This window comes from Apaloderma vittatum, unplaced genomic scaffold, assembly GCF_000703405.1.
Source record: "Apaloderma vittatum isolate BGI_N311 unplaced genomic scaffold, ASM70340v1 scaffold17417, whole genome shotgun sequence".
In the NCBI taxonomy this organism is placed as follows: Eukaryota; Metazoa; Chordata; class Aves; order Trogoniformes; family Trogonidae; genus Apaloderma; species Apaloderma vittatum.
In genome coordinates this window covers 42,356-64,045 of record NW_009724723.1, presented here as the reverse complement: position 1 = coordinate 64,045, position 21,690 = coordinate 42,356, and the positions used below count along the sequence as shown (strand labels likewise).

At 46.1% G+C, this 21,690-nt stretch overlaps 1 protein-coding gene across 1 annotated transcript in view; it reads right to left on the bottom strand.

The window, feature by feature from the left end:
- Positions 1-1,562: 1,562 nt before the first annotated feature.
- Positions 1,563-21,690, bottom strand: part of MGLL (monoglyceride lipase) — a 62,218-nt gene continuing 42,090 nt past the window's right edge. Inside the window, exons 4-8 of the mRNA XM_009872633.1 lie at positions 14,697-14,833; positions 13,156-13,266; positions 8,168-8,257; positions 2,667-2,882; positions 1,563-1,688 (exon numbers count right to left, since the gene is read on the bottom strand). Of these exons, the coding sequence (XP_009870935.1) occupies positions 1,563-1,688; positions 2,667-2,882; positions 8,168-8,257; positions 13,156-13,266; positions 14,697-14,833 (680 nt within the window). The remainder of the gene's footprint in view (positions 1,689-2,666; positions 2,883-8,167; positions 8,258-13,155; positions 13,267-14,696; positions 14,834-21,690) is intronic.

Genomic DNA, 21,690 nt, shown 5'->3' with positions numbered 1-21,690 from the left:
CATTTTCTTCTTGCAAAATTGGAGGGAGAGGTGCAGCTTTTGCTGTACTGATACGATGCCTCTGCTCCATAGCTAGGTCTAGAGCCTTTCCTTTCACCCTGCTGCTACCAGAGTCACCAGCCGTTCTAGCATTTGGCTTGTCTGCCCCAGTCCACAAGCTCCTCCGTGGCAGCTTGTACACCAGTGCCTCTGGATGCCCCCAGTGCAGCAAGGCAGATGTTGGATGGGTGATTGCACCCTATGCTCTGGCTCCAGCTCCCCACGTTTCCTACGGGGTGAGCTCAGCCCCTCTGCGCAGAGATGTGCCCCTGAGGTGGCTGTGCTGATTAGGAGGAGACTGGGATGAGCCTGGATCTCTGTTGATGCCGCGGGTTGCTGAACTGGTGGACCATGAGGATACTGAGTGCTATTCCCCACCCACCAGATGCTCTGTGCTTCTCTCTAGCATTATTTTCAGGACATTTTCCAACTGATGAAGGAAAACAACAGATTATGACTGTAAAGTTATGATGAGAGTACTGGATCCCGGTAGGACAACATTATTCCTTGCCAAGAGCCTGAATAATTAACCCTTTCTTTAGACTCTCCTCTCATTTCTTCTCCAGCTCCCAGCCACCTTTGTATACATCATATATTATATTACTATATTCTCTTATAATTTTGACTTTGCTTTTTCAGTTTCAGTAGCGCAAGTGATTAATTCCAAAAGGAAAAAAAAAAAGAAAAAAAAGTAGGGGAAGGAAAAAAAGCAGCCCCTAGGAATATTTACAGAATAGTTCATTTTGCAGAGGAGATGAGGTTTGGCATTGGGAAAAGCATGGATTTTGAATGTGCTAAGTGGGTTTGATTCCACATTCCTCCTCCCCGCTCTGGGATCCTGCTCAGATGATGAAAATTAAAAAGCTGTTCAACACGCTTTTCCCAAGTGCAAACTGGCCATGCAGGGCAGAGGAGGAGGCTGTCTTCATGCTCTCCCCTGGCCTGGACTACTTACAAAAGCAGTATCCAAAGGGGCCTGACCTTGAAAACCAGCCTTTCACCTTCAGGGAGCTGTCAGCTCCATCTTTAGCCTCTCCTTGTTACCCAGCACTTTTGTTACTGCTCTCCTCTCAAGGACCAGGGCTTTTAAGGGATTGGATGGTGAGGACAAGGAAGGGACTGTGCGCACCTGGAATCAAAACCACGAAGTGGAAGATACTGACTTCTTTAACATACCAAAAATTATTGCAGTATAAATACACCCCTGTCACCCCAGCAAAAGCAGAGAAGAGGAAGTGGTGGGGGAAGTTTGGTGGGTGAGGGGTGTTTCAGAAAAGTCACCTGACCTGGAAAACTTTGATGGCTGCTGCCACAGCTATTGGTTCTTCTCCAGATTAGGGCAATGGCCGTTTACATCAGTGAATAATGCCCCACCCTGTGCCTCTCCCCCCACCCTTCCTTATGCTGTGCATGGTAAAATATCCCAAGAGTCCCTCCACATTAGATCTTTTTCAGAGAGACTTCTGTTAAGAAAAGCATCTATTCCCAGCAAAACCCGTTAGGAGCTGCAAAACCAATTGCTCTTAAGTATGGCTGGTTTCCCCAGCGGCTGAGACCTTCTGGCCAATCCATGTTAGTATTTCTGTGAAGACAGAGGTAGAGACCTCGGGCAGCTCTTTGTGGAGGGCATGATAGGCTTCCTCATACACCTGCAACCAGGGAGAGAGCAGGGATTAGCACAGAAAAAAAATAACTCTGCATGAACAAAACAGCTTTCAGTACCCTCTTGTCAACACCCACAGGTCCAACACGTCCTGCCCACACCTTGTCAGTTTTTTTTCCTAGATGTGGCAGGTTATGAAATCAGATGCCACTGGTGGTGCTGGCCCTCTGCGAGCAGGATGGCATTGGCCTTGCAGCTCCACACGTTACCGAGCACCCTGCTGCCCTTTGGGAGGATAATGCATGTCCCAGCCCCATCCATTTCTTGCTTCTGATCCTGCTAAGAAGGAGGAAATACTTATCATGCCCTTGGAGTTTAAAGGACAATGGGGGATGTTCCCATCATGCCTTGTGCAATTTCACTCCTTTTATGCCCAGACTATCCAGTTATTTTTCTAATGACAAAAGCTTTCCCTTGGTCTCCCTGTCTCTCTTTCAGGCTCATTCATGTGCTAACAATTGGTTAATCAGCTGTGGCTCTCTTGAAATGAGCAGATGTGAAGTGGCTTTTGTTGTGCAGCACTTTGGGAAGGCCCCCTGTACCTTTGCGCGCTGGGGCGTGAAGTAAGGCTGGTGTTCACATAGTTGGCATTGTCCAGAAGAGCTTTTGGGGTCAGCACGTTACCTGCTTATGAGCCTCGCTCTACTTCTACACCAAGCTGCTTCATGTGGAAGAGACCCTCTGGGTACACAACTGCTGCTGGGGCAGGTCTTGAGGTCACCCACCATCCCCTGCCTGCAGCCAGGCTGAGCTGGTGAAAGGCCACCACACTGTGCCCGGGGAGGGCTGCACTTGGACCACCTCCTGGTGAAAGGGGCTGTAGTCTGTTCGGTCTCACCAACGCATCAGCCCTGCTTTGCCTCAAGTTCTCGGGAGCTCAGCAGGCTCCCTACCCCTCATAATCACTCAAGCTCAGGCCAAAGCTGACAGGATAATACTCGAAAAATCAAGAAACCCAGATGACCTTGAGTGTTTTGTCCTGACTCTGCACCGTGTCAATCAGTAAATAGGACCCTTTGATATCGCAGAGCTTGTCAGAAGAGCCGTGTAGCACCAGAATGGGCAAAGTCAGCTTGGGCAGAGCTCGTTCAATTCTGGCAATGGCATTCATCAGCTGGATGACGAAGGAGACCTTCATGCCACCATGGTAGACCAAGGGATCAGATGTGTAACACTCCACCTGGCAGGGAGGGAAAGGTAATTTAAGGTTAGCAATTATTTCACGCAGAAAAGACAAAGCAATCAGCCTGGCAATGAGGAGTCTCTTCCCTTGGCTTGCACGGTCATTTCCTACTCTGTCAGGACATCCTGCCACCAGAGTCAAGGTCAAGGTCTTTACTGTGGCTCACACAACCTGGCTTACTCCTTGGTGTGTGTTTCTCTCTTACATCACTAGAAAATACTCAAGGCAAAGCTTTTTCTGTGGGCAAACAACCAGTGTCAGACAAAGACTGTTCCCATGGGGGCACCTGCCTGCATCTTTCTCCTCTGCCATGTCCTTCTGTCACTCAAATGTGACATCTCTTCTGCAGAGGGTTCTTCAGACTGTGTTACTTGAAAGCTGATACTCTCTAGGTCCTTATCCTCTCTGCTGAGGGCTCAGAGATTCCTTCCTTTCGTCTTCCCTCTCTGGGGATGAAGACTACGACCTACACCTACAGACTGCAAAGCACTCTCAGGCTGAGGGATCCTCTCAGGGTGCAAAGGGTGCACAGACGACGCAGCATTAGGTGACAGGCAAAACCAAAAAAGACCCACGTCGACAACTTGCTCAGCCAGACTGTGAGAGGATAAAAATGTACAAGAGCTGGTGCGGAAAGTTGCTGGGAATGAGTAGTTACCGCAGCAGGCAAATCTACAGTAAATATTTGTATACTGTACATGGAGACGGCCCACACAGCCACTGCCATCTCAATATTTGCCAGAATGCTTTGATTATGGGTTGGTCTCTGGCACAGCCTCCAGTTTCTTCCAACCCTGGCAGATGTTTATAGAAATGATGGTTATTTATAGGTCAGCCGAAAACCAGTCTCCTTCATACAGGCAGTGGGGCCCGTTCAAATTCCCCCTCGTTTTACAGAGACTTGAGGCCCTCTTGCTGCTGCATGTATGTGCCCCGAGGGGGCCACGGGTGGGAGGTGACCCACGAGGCCACCCCCTGCACACGTAGCTCTGCACAGACATGCACTGTAGCAGGATTAAGGCCATCATTGTGCTTCAGCCTCTGTGCGAGATCGCAGCTACTCTGAAGTGAGGGGCAGATTTTGGCACAGAGACAGACGTCTCTCATCATTAGGATCTTATGCACAGCATCTCCCTTTCAAAGAAACAAGTGCCCATGCACACTGAGGGACTGGAAAACACTGGTTGTAAGAGGCCACTGCAAAGATGCATTGTGGTTAAGGTGAAAGGATCCACTCGTAAGACATGCTGAGCATCGTCCGCTCCTAAAGGCCCTCGGAGGCAGAGAGGCTGAACAGCATGTGGCTCTCTTGGCTCCACACGGATCCTTCCAGTGCCCAACCAGCTTGTTGGTGCAGAAACCCCCACCCACGTCCTCCATCCCCTACACTGCTCAGCCTGTCTGTCTGTCATACCCTGCCTGCTCGGCAAAGTACTTTGGAAGGGCAAGGAGCTGCCGCTGTTTAGAAAGAAGCACCCTCTCGGGAGTGTGCTCATGGGAAAAGTTCAGCTTTGACTTCCAAAACACCAACCGCCCGGTGTGTTGTTGCTAGCTGTCCTGTTAACGGCTGGGTCTACCCTGATATTTTCAGCCAAACATGTTGGCTTTTCATCAGGATTTTGAGCAAAACTACCATGTTGCACTGGCTACTTAGCAACTGGCTTCAGCCTAATCTGGGAGTTACTTGCCTGGATCTATGTCACAGTGCTGCGCTAAAGCAACACAGCTTTGAGATGCGTTTCTTTCTTTAATTTTGGGGTTTTTTTTTAACTGAAGGCAACAAATGAGGGACTTTGTAGGAGGTGGAAATGAGGAGGGGTGAGCGGATGGATTGACAGAAATTCCCTTCCCATGGAGTAAAACAATGTTGATGAATTAATGTGAGCTGGCCCCCTCCCCAGCCCCATAAATGCGAAGAGAATGACCTAATGGGTTTCTTTCTTTCTCTTGTTCTTTTCTGAAAGAACAGGGTTTTTTGTAGCTACGGAGCAGCCAACAAATATTTTTGTATAGACGATGGAAGGGGAAAAAATAATAACCCAGTCCCAATCCAGATCGATCAGGACTGCAGGGGGAGGATCCTGTTCCCAGTCAATGAACAGGAATCCTTCTCAGAGTTAACGTTCAGTGCATGGGGCGAGTACAAAGCAGCAGCTTGCTGGGGAAAGAGGGAACGATAGGGAATGGGCTTTATATTCTGCAAGCTATAAATGGCAAACCCTGCAAGCCCAGAGCTCCCGTTGGCACACCGAGCTCTGAGGCAGCGGGGGCGAGGGAGGGAGGGTGACCCCAGGAGAGCTGCGACTGCTCCCAGCCGCGGTCCCGCAAATGCTCTGCAGAGTCCATCACAACAGCTCTTTTTTCTCTTTATGTAATTCTAAGACAGAAGCAACGATCAGGGCGTCTGCTCCACTGCAATGCCCTGCTTAGAGATCTGCACCTCCCCTTTGCATTTGGCAGAGCAGTAAATTCATTATAAGGTAATTACAGCCACATCCTATGTTGACTCTGCAGGAGCAAGAGTAAAGTCAGGGGGACTGCTCCACTGAAAGCAAGGCAGCTAACAAAGATTAACAAGGTAAAGGGGTGCCTGCTCCTGTGATGTTATTCCTCCTTGGAATAAGACAACTGGGTTGGTTCTTGCTCTCTTTTGTGTCTCTTGCATGTGATATAGCACGAAGATCAAACAAGCATTTCCATACCATCCTGTGTTTCAGTCCCTACACCCTGAGGACAGCCTGCTGGGAACACAAACTCATCAGGAAAATCTTGGACGATGTCCCAAAAATATTTCTATAGAAAGTTGGTCTGGCAGGAGAACGTGTTTAACATATAAATAATGGATATTTCCAGCACATTGTGTGCTTTGAAGCTGAGCGTCTTGAGTCCAAAAGGAGGGCAGAGAGTGGGTTAGAGGCAGCAGAGGACCAAAATGCTCTGTTGCCTTCAGTATGTGCCTGGAGCCTCAAATCCTGGTGTTGGAAAATGGTCAGGAAAGCGCTTTATGTCGCAGTGCACAGCTGCTGTATCAGCTGTATGTTCACTTGCAGGTGTGCAGGCAGCACAGCAAGGAGGGAGTTGTGGTCTCATTTTGAAGACTGCTCCGTTATAAGCACTCTAATGAAGCAGACCTACACTTTTATCCACTGCAAAAAGGCTTTTCCTTGCTCCACAGAAAAGGTAGAGGAAAAACAATGCTCAAAGGAAGCTCTTGAGTCTTGGAGCATCATAGAGCAGAGGAAGCAGCAGCAATTATTTGGGTAGGAAGACAACACACACACACACACACAAAAGCATTTATTATAAACTATGTCCAGCAGTTGCTGTGGTGATTCCTATCACCCTAACATGGAGATGCTCAGTCAATATTGCACACCACATTAAAGGAGCTGACTGACACTTTTCTAAATGCATTATTACTATTCAGGATGTCTCCACATCATCACTTTTCTCCTGTAAAGCTATTTAGTGCAGCATTAGCACCTTCCAGCAGAGGATCCAGCTGCCCTTACAGAAAAGCTGCAGCACAGAGTCCAAGTGCAGAAGGAGGCAGAGGCCCACACGTCCCAGCCACGCTCACTCTTCAGGTCATGGGTAACACTCCTAAATCCCTCTCCTGCTCCAGAGCACTGATTGCTTTTATCCTCCAGATACAAATGCAGAAGTGAAAACTTGCTTCTGTGTGATTTTAGTGAATTGGTTTTCTAACTGCAACCTTTTCTCTGAATTATATGCAACAAGTTTTGGCAGCTGAATATAATTAAGAACAAGTTTCTACAGCTTGACTGGAATCAGCCTTCTTCCTGAGTATATATTTTGTGCAGCTTCATATGGTACTTCAGAAACTATGTCATATGGTGCATCAGTGGATGCACATGAACTTGCTGAAGATAGTCCCCACAGTTTCCTAGGAACTCTCTCCCATCTTCCTTTCCTCAGCTCCTTGAAACTTTCTGTCTTCAACCCGTTGAAATGTTATGCTCCATTCACAGGTAAGTGAACTGAAAGTCATTTGACCAAAGAAACCTCCTTGGCAGAGCCAAGAAATAATCCTGAAAGCCTTGAGGCTATTCTGGGAGACTCTTTACTTTCCAGTTTACCGAATCATTGAGTTGAAGAGCTGGGATACGCTGCAGCCGAATGCACTGAGCTCATGCAGCTGCTGATGTGTCTTTGCTCCTTTCAGTCTTCCACCTCGAGTTGAGGTGGCTCCCCAGAGGAAGGCAATTTATTAACTTCTACTTAAGATACCAACTGCTGCACGAACGGCAGGAAGAATTACAGCATCTGTCAGCGAGAGGCAAGCTGACATGAAACCACAGGAGCAACTGACCACTACACCAGTGAAGCTCTCGTGCTTTTGAGACACCCTTGGGTGCCATTTTCTATGATTCAAGTTGATTTCTGAAATGTATCAAGTTCTGGGTCCAGCCAAAGCACGTTCATTCACTTCCAGTTTGTGTCTCCCTCTTTTCACTCCTCCCACAGCAGTGACAAAGAAAAACTCCTGTTAGCTGTTGTCACAGCAGTTGCAATGATATCTGGTTTTGCCAGTGATGGCACCAATAGGCTGCAACAGCTTTTACTAGACGTGGGCATGACTGGGAGAGGAGTCTCAAGCTGTGGTGACACTACAAAACCTTCACTCTGGAACAGTTCCTTGCAGCCACGGCGCTGGGGCTGGAGCTGAGTTGTTACAAGGGCTGCCTCAGTTGCAGCTCTTTTAAGTATTATTCTCATGTGCAGCAAGAATGTGTCATTTGTTTGGAAAGGCTGTAGCAGAGCCACCATGTGATCCAGGAGACCTTGTACCAAGGTCTTTGGGGCAAGCATGCTCTTCTCTGTTTGAATGCATTTGGCACAACGTGAAGGAAAGCAGGAAAACTGATCTCCAGCACTGCAGGGCTTTGCACGGTTTCCCTGCAAAGAGCAGGGTTGGAAAAGCTGACTTTAAGCTGTGTGTTTGCAACCTGTATGAGCTGTTTTTTGTGGCTGCTGGTGCAGCAGAGACAAACCTGGTTCTCGTGTGCTCTCCACCACAGCCGCAGCACAGGTCTCTGTTAGGTGTTGTACCCAGGGTAGCTCTGGGTGCAAGGCATGCTGAAGGGAAGAACAGCTGATTTCCTTCAGTTCCACTGACTTTAGAGATTTTTCACCTATTTACACCGAGCATAGATCTTGCCCTCATGATTTAGCAAAACACTTGTGGGGTTTATTTTAAGAGAAATGGCAGGACTGGGACAAGACTATGCAATGACTTTAAATAGCATTAAGGTTCTCACCTCCTTCTTGTTCCGGGAAATTGCATTTGGATCTATCGATCCCAGTGACAGGTTTGGGAGGACAAAGTTGAGCACTTTCGCTGCAAAAACCTGCGTGAGAGGAAAGCAAGCAGATAAAGAGCTAGTTATAGCAAGAGAGATAACAGAGGCCCAAATCCTGAGCTGATGGGAATCAGCACGCAAGTTAAATAGTTGAGAAATGTCAACTGACACCAGAGAAAGTTCTGTCCTATATTTAAAACACTTCTCTTAAAGAGAAAGTCTTTAAACTGCTTCATCAGGGAGTGGGTGTGCTAGTCTGAAATGCCGTCAGCTGTCTGTCCACATGCAACATCACAACTTCATTGTACTTCGGCTTTTTTGAATTCACAAATTAATTTCTAAAAAGGCCACTTTTATAAGGGCTGGGTTTTGCCATTTTACTGCCCTTTCCTTGCTGCCACAGCTCTGAATTCAGGCTGCAGGGCCTAAATGATGCTTGGTGCAATTTGCAGTAGTTGCCTAGGCTGCACTCTTTTTGATAAGCATATTCTCCAAGGAGCCTGTAAATAAACAACAGCAAAATGTGCGTTGGCTAAGAAAATCCATTGCTCACTTGTCTCCTGGGAATGAAACACAAAAGCATTCAGCAGCCCAGGCTCAAAACCGCTGGCAAAAGGAAGGGCAACATCTTTCATTTCAATAGCACTACAAGCACGTTGATACCAGGGTTCTGCTCTGATCTTTGATAGCTGCCTTTAATTAAGCGATCGCCACTAAAGTCAGAAAATATGCAATTAGTGTTTGTTGGTCTGTTTAATGGCCCTTTCATGTTCAGAGCTAATGCTTGCAGGTAGGCTGTCACCTACGTTCTCTGTTTCTGCTGATACACAATCCCTCCTGAAGCGTGCCCTGACATTTCACACTGCAGATGATACATGACAGGGTAATTATGATATTGGAGGAATAACGCAAGGTTGAGTCAAAGGCATCCAGGAGTGAAAAGCACTAAAGACTCACAGCAGATTTGAGAACACGTGTGTGCCTTGGGGTGGATATGACTACTGCCACTGTCACTGTCTTCCAGTACATTGAGCCCCTCACTGGCTATGGCATTGTGTCAGCAATGACAGGCTGGACAGGCTTTTGTCAGATTCAGTGTGGCCATTTTTCTGTTTGAATGACACGTTTTTATCATCCCAGCCCCACAGCCTACCAATGACCTTGTAGCACACCCTTAAAATTCAGATGTAACTTTGGTGATTCTTGGAGGCAAGGTCATAGCCAGGAAAATCAAGTTTTATGTTATAATAAAAAAATCAAAAGGTTGCCCTCGGCCTTCACTGATTTTTAAGTGCTGTGATACAGTTTGTGACATGCTGGACTTTAATTAAAAGCCATGTTGTTGCAATGCTGGGTGGCAAGACTTTGGAATAAATTGCCCAGAGATGTTGTGGCTGCCCCCTCCCTGGAGGTGTTCAAGGCCAGGTTGGACGGAGCCTTGAGTAGCCTGATCTAGTTGAGAGGCGTCCCTGCCCATGACAGGGAGGTTGGACTAGATGATCTCTAAGGTCCCTTCCAGCCTAGGCCATTCTGTGATTCTATGATATTTGATAGATTTATCTCCCTGCTGGTTTGAAGTGGAAGTGTTGGTTCTTGAAAGAATTGTTGCCAAATGATCAAGAATGGGTGATGCAATGATGGAGTTATTGCTGGTTGGGCTGAGGATGACGCTGCTGTGCAGAGGTTATTGTTGCTGCTCAGGGCCACCGCAGGTGTGCAAAATACTAACAGTGTTCGAATCCAGCCCTTCCTTGTCTATGAAAATATCTTGGAGTATGATTGAAATAGATGGCTGAATATTGTCTCTTGACTGGAAGCGTAACTTTAAGCGGATTTCATGTTTTTTTGCATCAGTTTAACTATATGGATGCTTTGCAGTGTAGACACTTTTCTTCTGAATGGAGCAATCCCTGTCCCTTCCACACCTCCATGTGCTTGTTTCTCTCTGCCATGATCCCTGCTTGCCAAACTGCTTGTGTGGATACCCTTTCATTCATTTCAGCTACAAATGAGCTGCATTTATGAAAATGTTTGAACCGGCTAAGCTAGCCAGGCTCATTTGACTGAGATGACAAGTCTCTAGAAGAGACACTGTGGTGAGCTACAGAGATCAGGTTGAGAGCAACTGGACGGTGTTATCAGAGGGGTATGATATGTATCAGATACGGTGTCTCCACACCTGGATACCAAACCAGTTCCTGTATGGTTGTGTGAACCTGATGACTAACATCTCCGCTAAACTGGACAGACCACAGCAAAGCCAAAATAAGAGGTTTTGATATAGGACTTTCTTCCAGTTTGACTATATCTTTAGAAACAGTCCTCCACACTGTTAGTGGGTGCAGATTCAGGCTGAATGATTGGGAGGTTCAAGTACCAGAACAACGTGATGCCCAGTCAGGTTGGAAAGCAATAAATCAGAAGGAGGCGAAACGGAAAACACAAAAAGTAAAGACAGAATATTGTGTACTGAGTCCTTAAGGAATAACTGAGGGTTAGTACAGGATTAATCACTAGGAAATGTTTCTTAAGGGATTGTCCTGCCCACCTGATTTTAAAGCATCTGATAGCATTTGATAGTGGGAAATACTTTTATTACCTGTGCTCTGCTCTTTGCCAGTATATGTGACTCCCATCTCTTTGCATCCTTTGAAATTTTGAGAATTCAGAGATGAATATTGTTCAGATTGATTGAGAAGAAAAGGCGGAAGGCAGCAAGATCCCTCTCCACTGGATGTGCAACTGGATGCTTCTATCAGGATACAGGATTTACAGGGCATTGATGAAATTGTTTCTGCAAAGCGCATAATTTGATTTCCCTGCATGTAGTCTGCAATGGTGCTGCCTTTCTGCTGCTGCCAGGGCTGGTTCTGCAGCGAGGGAAGGTATTTCTCAGACAGACTGAAGGACCCAGGGTGTGATCTGGCCCACTGTTATTGTTGCCTTGAGCCCTCGTTTGTTTAGGCCAAGGTAAATTCTTGCTCAGCTGGAAACTTCCCCAGCAAAGCGATGAATGCAGTGGTCCTTGGGAAATGGCCCAAGGCCGAGAAGTACCAGTTCCAAGGGAAAAACTAAAGCTTTTGTGCCTCAGAGGGAAAAAAAAGCACACAAGTGTTTCAGCTCAGCTTTATGGAAAATGTGGCTTATGCAGGAATATGCTGCCCATTTTCACGCCTTCCTCTTGCAAGCACCTTTTCAACTCTAGGACTGATTTCAACTAAATTCGACAGCAGAGGTATTTCAGGAACAACTAGGGTTTTTATCAATTTCAAGATGCAACTATAGATTTGAAAGAAACTCCCTGTGTGCTTGTATCACTGCCTGTGAGAGACTCTAGGAAAGAGACTATATAAACACCTCCCAAACAGTTCAGTTAGAGATTAGGATTTCCTACACTGAAATAAAGCAACAATCTGGTACAGATCTGCAAGGAACCAGACTACAGTAATACTAGTTCCCACAGAACTGGTAAGTCCTTACTCCTGAAAGGGTTTAGCATCCAGCAAGAGGTGTAGCTGTAGAAGAAGGAAAATCTTTCCACATTTTCCTTGACTTGACTAGAAACAGAAGGCAAACAGTGTCTCTCAGATTCAGAGCCTATATTATTTTTTCTTAATATTTTTTCTTTTTTCCTTTCCAGAGTAAGAACAAACAGGTGCACTGGTGCTCAGGGGACCCTTATGCTGAGTCAGGTATAACCTCACCTGTGAAGAATCAGCTATCAGCCTCCTAAAAATACACTTTGGTGCTCTGACTCCTACTTAAATAAGTTTTCCCAGACTCGACTTCAGGATTGAGCTTCTCCCTGAAAAATAGGTGGGGCCATGGGGGAGGCATTAGAATGAAAATGCTGACTGGGTCTAGATCTCAGCAGGGTTTTACTTTTTAAGGATAGAGGTCTTAATGTGCTTCTCCCAGTGCAAGGGCACGGTGATTAAAAAGAACCCTTTGGTGCTTGTAATGATTTGTGAGGTCAGTAGATGGCTTTGGCTACAGCAGAAGATGTGACAGAATTATACGGAAAGCTGAGGCAATCTGTTTCCTATCTCTCAGAAGAAAAAAACAAACCCAAGAGAAATATCTTACAAGTAGATTAAAACAAGAAGCTAGCCCTAGGAGAAGAGTCTAGGGAAAAAGGATAAAGGAATAAATCCTGTGGGAACGAGATGGTCTGTCCTTCCTACTGGCTTAACTGGTCCTTCTCTTTGCTTCCAGCTTCTTTTAGGATTGTTTTTGATTCTTTTAAAAATCCAGAAAGGAAGGGACAACTGAGGGTCAGTTGCCTTGCAGAGCGTTCCTGGGAAAGGGCAAACTGGCAGTGCAAATTTGGATCAGAAGTAGCTCTGGAAGGGAGATCGGAATGGGAGGGGTGTGAAACCTAAATGCGAACCGAAGGAGATGTCTGGACAAGAACTAGCTATGGTACCAAGCCAAATGGGACATTGCTGGGGCAGCGACGCTTTAGCTCAAAGTCTCCTTTGAGGTTCATGAAGGACTCCTGGGACTCAAGAGCTCTAGTTCTGTTTAGAAACTGGTCATCCCCCAAACACCAAAAATAACCCTGGCCTGACTTAGCCAGCAGCCCCTGTTGCAACTATACTAGACTCTGTATGAGTCAGGAAGAAAACTGTAGAAGAGGAAGGGAAAGGACAGCACTGTGTGGGCTGCCGCAGGGTGTGGTGAAGAAAGCACAGTCTGCTACCACCTTCCGAGGTAGCATCGTTACCCGACTCTCATTTAAATAAGTTTTTCTGGACAAGTTCAAGATTCACTTGCCCTCTGAAAAGTAGGTGGAACTAAGGGGGAGGCACTTAGAAGAGAAGCATTGCCTGGCATCAGGGTGGCACAGATCTCATCGGGGTTTTGCATTTTATGGCTAGAGGTCTTAGTGCGTTTCCTTCAGTGGAAGAGCAGAGTGACGAGGTGCAATGCAGGTTTGATCTTACCTTGATGGGAGTGGCGACTTCTGGGCTGGCTACCACTAAAGGAGAGATTAACAGCATGCCTGAAAACTCACTGGGTCTCTCACTAGCTGTCAGAATGGAGATGGCTCCCCCCTGCAATGCAAAATAACAGCCCACAGCTATAATACAAGTGTCAACATCTCATTTGTATAGTAATCTTGTTACTGGAAGGTGTTTAGTCCAAATAAGCAAGTTATTTCTGCTCCAGTGAGAGTGCAGTGTGGTCAGTGAGGAAGGCTGGAGGAGCAGGGCCACTACAAGCATCTGGTTCTTGTCAGGGAGAAGAAACTGGTTTTCTGTTATTTTGCTATAAACCCTCATGTTACACTGAACTTGACTCTCTGTGCAATGTCCGGCAGCTCCCTAGGATGCCTTGTGTCTTCCTCAGTTAAAAGGACTAAGGAGAAAATCTCCAAAGCGGTAGTTCAGGTAGGACTTGAAAAATAAGTTATAGGCTCTGTCGGTGTGACAGATGGGTGCTGCATCAGGAGGATGCTGAGAAGCTGGGCTCGCTCTGTGCTTGTGGCACTTGTAACCTGGGCAACAGCAACACTGCCATCCAGCATGTGAAAATCTTCACTAATTACTGGAAGTTAAATATTCTCCTCTTCAGTGTGCCCAGCCCCAGAGCGCTGTGCCCAGGGCCCGACAGCGAGCGCCTAGCCCGTGGATCAGAGTGTGAGGGCAGGGGTTGGTGGGGTGAGGCAGATAACAAGGGAACTGGCTGGCTTGCTCAGGAAAGTTTGCAGAGGATTAGTTTCCAAGGGGAATATTTGGTGAAATTCCACGCTGCTGGAGAACCAGGGGCTTGTTAAATGGAGCAGCAGCGAGATGCATCTCAAAGACCTCACTGGGAAATTAGCTCCTTGTTACAGCAGCTTTGGAGCACAGCGAGCACTTCAGAGCATGCCATGCCTTCTTATGCAAGAACACTTGTTTATCTGAGCATGGGCTGAATCCCAAAGTACTCATTCATTTTCTTCTCCTCCAGGAAGGCAGGGAGAGCAGATCAATGACATCGGTGGGAATACTGCTAGCCTGAATAAAGGGATTTGGCCCGTGCTGTCAGAATCAGATTTCAGATCTGTTCACCAAATCAGTTCCTTTGTTTTTGCAGCCCTAATCCCTGGTACATTTTCCTGTTAGGTTGTTTAACAGAATGAGGCTACAGGGTATTTTCGTGCTTCATCCCCTAGCTGCTCACAAAGCTTTGGAGGGCTTAAACTCCTAGTAAAAATGAAAGAAGCCCAATGTTGCAAAGAGGTGGTGGGACTTGCCATGTACCCAGTGCGAATGAACAGTCCTATTAAAAAAATAGACCCATTGTTGCAAATGGCACTAATTAGGGCTCTGATCCAGGTAGAAAAGTTAAGGACTGACTGTGCTCAAGACAGATCTCGTGGGGTAAGGCATGCTGGCAAATCAGCCAGGGATTGAAGTGGAAGGGAAGGTTGCTTGTAGTTTTGCTTTTGCTACGGCACGTGTCCTGGGTGCTGCCGGGAAGGGTAGGGGATGGTGCTTACCATGGAGTGCCCCAGAATGAGAATGGGCAACTCGGGGTGCTCTTTCTTCATGAGATCAATGTGCTGCAAGCTGTCCCTGATGAAGACGTGGAAATCTGAGACCACCATACGATCACCCTCACTCTGCCCATGGCCAACTGTAGGGGAAAAGGAGAGCATGCATCCAAGTCATTTGAAACAGTGACTGCAATTGAGAAAGGCTTTAGCAGAGACATGCCTCTTTAACTTTCCTAACTTAACCTTCTCCTGCAGTCATCTCTCAACAGAAAGAGTGCTGCAGAAATACAAAGGAAGCTGCACAGAGCTGTTTAAAAATTGCCACATTGTCTATACTCTGAGTTAAAAAAACCATAAAATCTTATATTTCCTTGTGCTTCTACCTGCTCTTCAAAACTAGGAGTACTGATCTAACTCTTGCAGCTTTCAGCGTCAGGGTGAGGAGAGCACAGGGGCTCTCTTGCCTTGCTGTAGAGATGGTGGGTCATTGCACTCTGGGAAGCAGATTTGTGCCCCAGGGATCATTGCTGCTGGGGTCTGGTGGCTCACTGTGCTGCAGGAACTGTGGCATGGAGTCTTGGCAAGAAACACAAAAATTCTGAAGACTAGATATGGTTGCTATAAACTTAAGGGGCCATGGACACAGACTTTTCCAGTGTCTGCGTGTGCATGAGCTTTGCAGAGTCCTGCCTTTTCTCACTGAAGCCTCTCAGCAGAAGAGGCCAAGTGATGGTGGTTGCACCAGCCCGCACTGGGAAAGTATCAGGGGGCATGCTCCTCCTAACCAAGCATTACTGCAAACTGTACTGCACCAGGACACTGTTAGCTCATTCTGTATCTGGGAATTATCTTGTCTGATCAAAGGGAAGGGAAAGACTAAAAAGGGAGATGGTGAGTTGCTATGGGAACAGCGGCATCCCTGGCAGAGGTGGAGCCAGCATCCCCACAAACACGGTCCCAGGCAATTTTGAGCTTGCAAAGGCTTGAAATTAATACCAGCTTGGGGAAGCAGTCTGTACGTTTACCTGACCACACATACATGTTATTATCTATCACAAGTAGACTTCTTCCTTAAAAACAGTCTCCTTGCTTGTTTCTGTTCCATGCAGGTTGTTAAGGAAAACTGTGAAGGGAGAAACACATCCCATCCGTGTGGGTCAGGGTATAGGGAGTCTCAGACAACATCTCCCTCCTGCTGTGTGTCTCCCTAGGCCTTCTGCAGTGGGCACTTGGGCATACTTAAAGGCACAAAGGGGCAACGATTTATTTGTCAAAGGATATGAAGTGCCTGACAATTGTTTACATGCTAGACAGTACCCCCTCTAGTGATCAGCAAAGAAAAGCATTGCCTACCCAGCCCGAAAGGTAAAGGTTTTTCAGGTAGATCTGCTGGCAATAGTCATACCAGAAGAAATTGGTATGTTGAAACTTAATTTTCTTGTAAGCCATCCAAAAAAATCACCTTGCAAATTAGGCAGAATTCTTAATAGAAAGCTGGACTAAATACACTCCAGCTCAGAAAAACTGAACTCTAAACTTGTTCTTCTTCTGTCCTGCCAATTGCTCTCCAGAGCTGGGTCTCCTGGCAGTGAACACTGCAATCAGCTATGCTGGCTTCCAGATAAACCCATAGATGTCATGCTGGTCAATTATAAATAACATATTACTGGTTCTGCTTTCCACGTATACACTATGATTCCTGCCAAAATATGATATAGCAAGCATCCTCCATGGATCAGTGATCAGGAACAAATCGAAAAGCCAATTAAAATACAAGTTGCAATAAGCTACAGAAGTGAAGCCATGTGTGTGGCTAGCGGATCTATTAACTTTAAACTGATCTTTATTACAGACGCAAAGTGAGCTTTTCCCAACTATTGTACATGTCCAGTCCACTCACTTTGTGGACCTCAAATGCATTATCTGCCTATTATTTAAACTTCACATTTAGCACGTTAATATGGGTTGAATAGAGAGAGGAACATTTTCTCTTAGCAGAGCTCTGCACTTCCACTTCTTTTTTCCTCTAGTGCTGCTTGCACTTGCTTCTAGTACCTCCTTCTCTACAGTGGCTGTGTAAGACAGCTGAGCAAGCAGAAATAGCAAACCCCTGTGGTCCAGGTCTGTATATGGGCCATGCCTCCCTGTTATGGAGCTGTGAGGCTTTGCTCTATTTTTGGATGAGACAGAGGTAGGTCTGGAAAAGCTCCTTGGTGCTCAGCATAGAGCAAATCCCCTGGTCTTACCACGTAACAATGATACTGCTCATAACAGAGTTATGCTTGTGGAAGCCAAGAAATAGCCATGCAATAGCTGTGACAAGCATCTCATTGGATTTCTGCAGGGTTTGGGTTTTTCATTAATAACTTAATGAACTCATCTTTTGACCCTGCTTTTAATTGCTAAACTGCTGCTCCCCACTCAGATGGCACCGAGCAATGCTCGAGGAGCAGTTTGTCTGCACATCTGGTAAAGGAACTATGCAAGTCTTTGCTTTGATACTACCTCTGCTCCTTGCACAAGATTAGCTGGATTGCATTGGTAGGTTGTGTTCTTTATTTTACTTTTTTCCTCTCTGCCCCGCCAAGAAACCAAACTTACTCCACCAGAAAATGAGTTTATTGCATGTTTGAATCTCCCAGCTGAGAAAGCTTCAGGGTGAGGAACTAAGACCTCTTCTATTAGGTGAAAACTCAGTACAGTCAGATATATTGACATGTTTTTCTCTGATCTTTTTCCTTTAAAGCTGTTAAGAATGAAAGGTCACGTTCATCCTTGATGTGAAGCTATTTGCTTTGGGTTTTGCTGGGAATGAACCTGACGTAGTGGTTCCACAGTGTCAGTGGCAAGACAGTGGGTGCAAGAGGAGGGGAACCTCCTGCACCCTGGAACTGGATCTAAACAGAGGCAGAGCCAAGTGACACATCACCACGGGAGATGACAGAGAAGTGTCACAAGAATCACAGCTTCATGACTTCCTCATCACAACACTCCTCCCGGGGCCCTTGGTTTCAACAGGGCACTGTGAGGTTATAACCATGAAATGCTCCTCTGTAAAGAGCTGTGATTGCCAGTGCACATCTGCATGGCAGACTTAGTTCCCAAAAACTGTCAAACAGCTTTAAATATCTATTTGGCTTCACATCCAGCTTGTGTGATGGCTCAATGATCGACCATTTCAGGTTGCGTACACTGAGGTAATCGTGGACACACCTTCCTAGATCTGAGCCTTTAAAAATGAGAATCCAATCCAGAATTAGGAGGTCTAAGCCTCCATTTCCAATCAAATACTCCACCGCAAAATAACATACTTCACTCACAGACTGAATAAAGGCTGCAATGTTCTGGCCCAATATGTAATAGTTATTAATTTCTGCCCTCTATATTTTCTGCATGAGCTTGCTAAGACTGCAGCTCTCCCACCACAGAAACCAGAACAGTAATTCATTATCAGTCAATCCTGTTGGAAAGCATGACTTCAGAGCATGATTTCACCTATTATTATAGGTCTTTCACAGCTACACAACTCTCTGGATGGAAGAATACTGACTGGCTACGCAGGACGACAAAGCTGAGGGTTCAGTAATGAAACATTTGAGAGTGTGAGAGCTCTGGGAAGCGCGTTATGAGCATGTAGGTATCACTCTGGCTGCATAATGGATCCTGTGGCCCTGCAAATGCATACTTCTACATGTCCCTCCATTCCTCAAATCTCATATCTTCTTGTGCTCTGGGGCTTGCCTTTGAAAACCACTCTGAAGCAGCCAGACTCTTCATCTGGCATTGGCTCATGCACCTCAAAAAATGTTACATCCTGGTCAGATTGGAGATATGCTGAAAAAAAATAAAAAGCACAATGCAATGTGACACTCCCTTCCTTTCAGTAAAGGCCAAGTGGGAACTGCCTGAAGAAATGAGCACCCCAGCTCTGGGTGTTCTGGGCAGACTCATTTCAGATGAGGTGAGGTGTGCTGGGCATCCACTGACATGATGCTTTTTTTGCTGAGGCTATGGGGCAAAATCATAGCTGAAGAAATACATCCTTAAATACACTAAATAAAACCAACAGGGCAGTAGGCGAAGAGGAGAGTCTGACAGTGCCTGACTCTGCACACCCCCATTAACACCCAGCCCTCCAAGGCACTGCAGGATGGATGAGCGTGGCAGTACACCTTGTCCACCCTTGCATATTTGCACATTTTTTGTTCTAAACACTGACTTTTCTATGGCATGCACTATACATATATCTTTCCCTTTCCTACTGTCAAACCCTCCCAAAAATGCACAGCTCGACCCTGCACGCTCAGGTGTGGACTGAATCACTCCTCAGAGCTTCATCAGGAACATTTTTGCTACGGAAGATGAGGTGACAGGGGAAATGCAGGGTCAAAAGTTGACCTCAACTATGCTGCTGTAAATTTACTGATTTCAGTGCTGTTCCTTAAAGCTTAAGTCATAGGAGAGCAGAAATTATGGGCTATGCTGTTTTTTCATCCTTTGGTCCCTATTTATTATGGAAAACCCATAAAACAGAGAGAGAGGACATGAGAAACCTGCCTGGGGAGCAGTAATTCTCCAAGCAGAATCTGGATCTTGACTTTTCACATATTTTGATGTTTCCAACTTTAGAGTAAAGGGAATGGTTGGAATCTGTTTTATTCCTGAAGGCCTCTGCCTCTGTTTTCTGCCCCAAACTGGAGACAGGATGGGCTCCTCCCTGGTGCTGGACACTGCAGCACGTGGCAAGGTGAGCCCTACCTCACCCTTTTTTGCAATGCTGCTGGTGAGAGACATGGAAATAGTATGTCCTCCCTGCTGCTAAACTATCTGGGTTAGGGAAAACACCATAATTAAAAGATCTCATAGGTGCTTTCACTCTGCAGGTGGCTCACACAGCAGAGCAATGCTGGATCTCCAGCCTGTGGGAAGGAGATGCCAGTGACAGAAATCTGGATGGCTCCTCTGGCATGCAAGGTGAAAATATCCAAAACCTAATCCCCCTCCTGTGATCTTCCTGAGCTGGTGGCAGCTTGCTCAGGTGGGGACCTCGCTGTGGTGGTCCACAACCTACCCTGCGATCGCGCTGCTATGGGAAGGGACTATTTCAGCACCTCATTTTAACATCCGAACCCCATAGACTAGGAGACGGTGACCCTTGTCTACCTCTGTTTTTCTCTCTACCCTAAATGAAATGCCTTTAGGTTGGATGTAAAACTTAAAGCACAAGATGAAACAGTTTTCAGGAGTGCTTCAGTTTTGGAAGTCAATGCAGCAGTAATTAAGCGCTGTCACAAGGCATTACGGCTGATGCCTGTATTTATGAGAGCTATTGAAACTCTGAGCTAGGACTGGGGTTTTTGCGCTTGTACAGCACCAAGCACCACAGGGCATCATCACAGACCTTGGTACAAGGTACTGCAAGATCTCAAAGTAATCATTAACCCTAATCCCAGACTGTAAGGCAGCTCAGTTTTGCAGAGGAGGAGATGGGAGAAAGCACATAGATGTAGCATGTGGGTGAGACAATACACAAGACGACACTAATAATGGGTTTACATAGCAAACGTTGCGTGAAGCCTTGATTTTCTGCTTGAGTGTTTTTTAAGGTTTAACAAAAGAAAATATTAACAAACTGGTAAACACTTCAAATTGTCATAACAGTTCGCTACTGAAAATACTATACTTGTTTTGTAATGAATCAAGTACACATCTTTTCATCAACTGAGCAAAGCTCATTAATTAAACATACTGGATTTCAAAGCTCTCAAGGTTTAATTATTTGTTTAACAAGCAGTACATCTAGCCCACCATTCAGATGCACAAACAACTAAAAGAACAGGAAGAAACTTCAAAGCAGGACAATCAACATCTGGAAAAGTCAACAGACTGGGCCTGTATTGTCAGTATCCTGTAAAGCAACTGTCCCACTCGAAGAACAAACACACGCAGGAAGCACCTCAGAGTTCATCCTCCAGATTCCTACTCAACGCAGTGGCTTCCTTGCCCTCGGAACAGACTTAACACAGCAAGGGAGCCTGTTCTGGTTTTAGCTGCCCTATCTTTTTCCATTCCCCAGCCAACTCCGTGCACAGAGAGCATTTAGTAGTGTTTGCCCTCCATATGAACGTTCTCTTCGTTTTGCATGCAGGTGGAGAGCAAAGGCCGGACAGAGACACCTGAGCTAGGAGAAGCAGAGTAAGCTGTGCTAGAGTTTGATATGCTACCTTGGCTCCAGTCAAGTTGTCACCTAGGTCAGCTGCTGGGCCGCAGTGTTTTGTAGCTAAACCTCGGAGGTGAGCTTTCCAGTGCCTATCTGACCAAGCCTTAGCTGTGAACCATTCCTCTTATCCTGTCTGACAGCTCCTGTTTCCACAGGAAGAAAAAGGTGTGCTTACCCTAGAAGGTAGTTGTGAAGTGCTCCAGCTAAGCCCGTGACCTGGACAGCCAAGAGACAGGACCGTGGGGCACAAGGCAGAGTAAACCTGCTCTACATTACTGGCAAGCTTTAAGTTGAATATCTGATACAAGCCTATGGTACAAGGCTTTTCCACATCAGAGAGGAAGCACGAGGAACTAAAAGCAGAGGGTTCCCTCTCACCACTGCTTCCATCTTTATGTTCCTCCAGAATCTGAAATATATCTCAGCTCATGCTTGTCCTTAGTAACTTTTGATGTGGGTAGTTCTCAGCATCCCTTCTTTCATACCACTGGTATAGCTACAGTGAGTACACTGGTGTTTCCATGACACTGGTTTTCCCATGGCACTACGTGTGGTACCCAGAGGAAGTCTCTCTCCACCTTTGGTGTTTTACGTATGGAGCACCTAACTATGAATTACAGTTAGATTCTGCCTCTCTCTCTTACCAAAAGGGAGTCTTACTCTGAATGCACAAGTCTGTCAGCTTCCCTCTTCCTTCTAAAGGTTAGGAAAATAATTTTTCTTTCAGCATTTGCTGGATAGTTTTTATACACTTGCCTCACACAAAGAGTGCAGCAA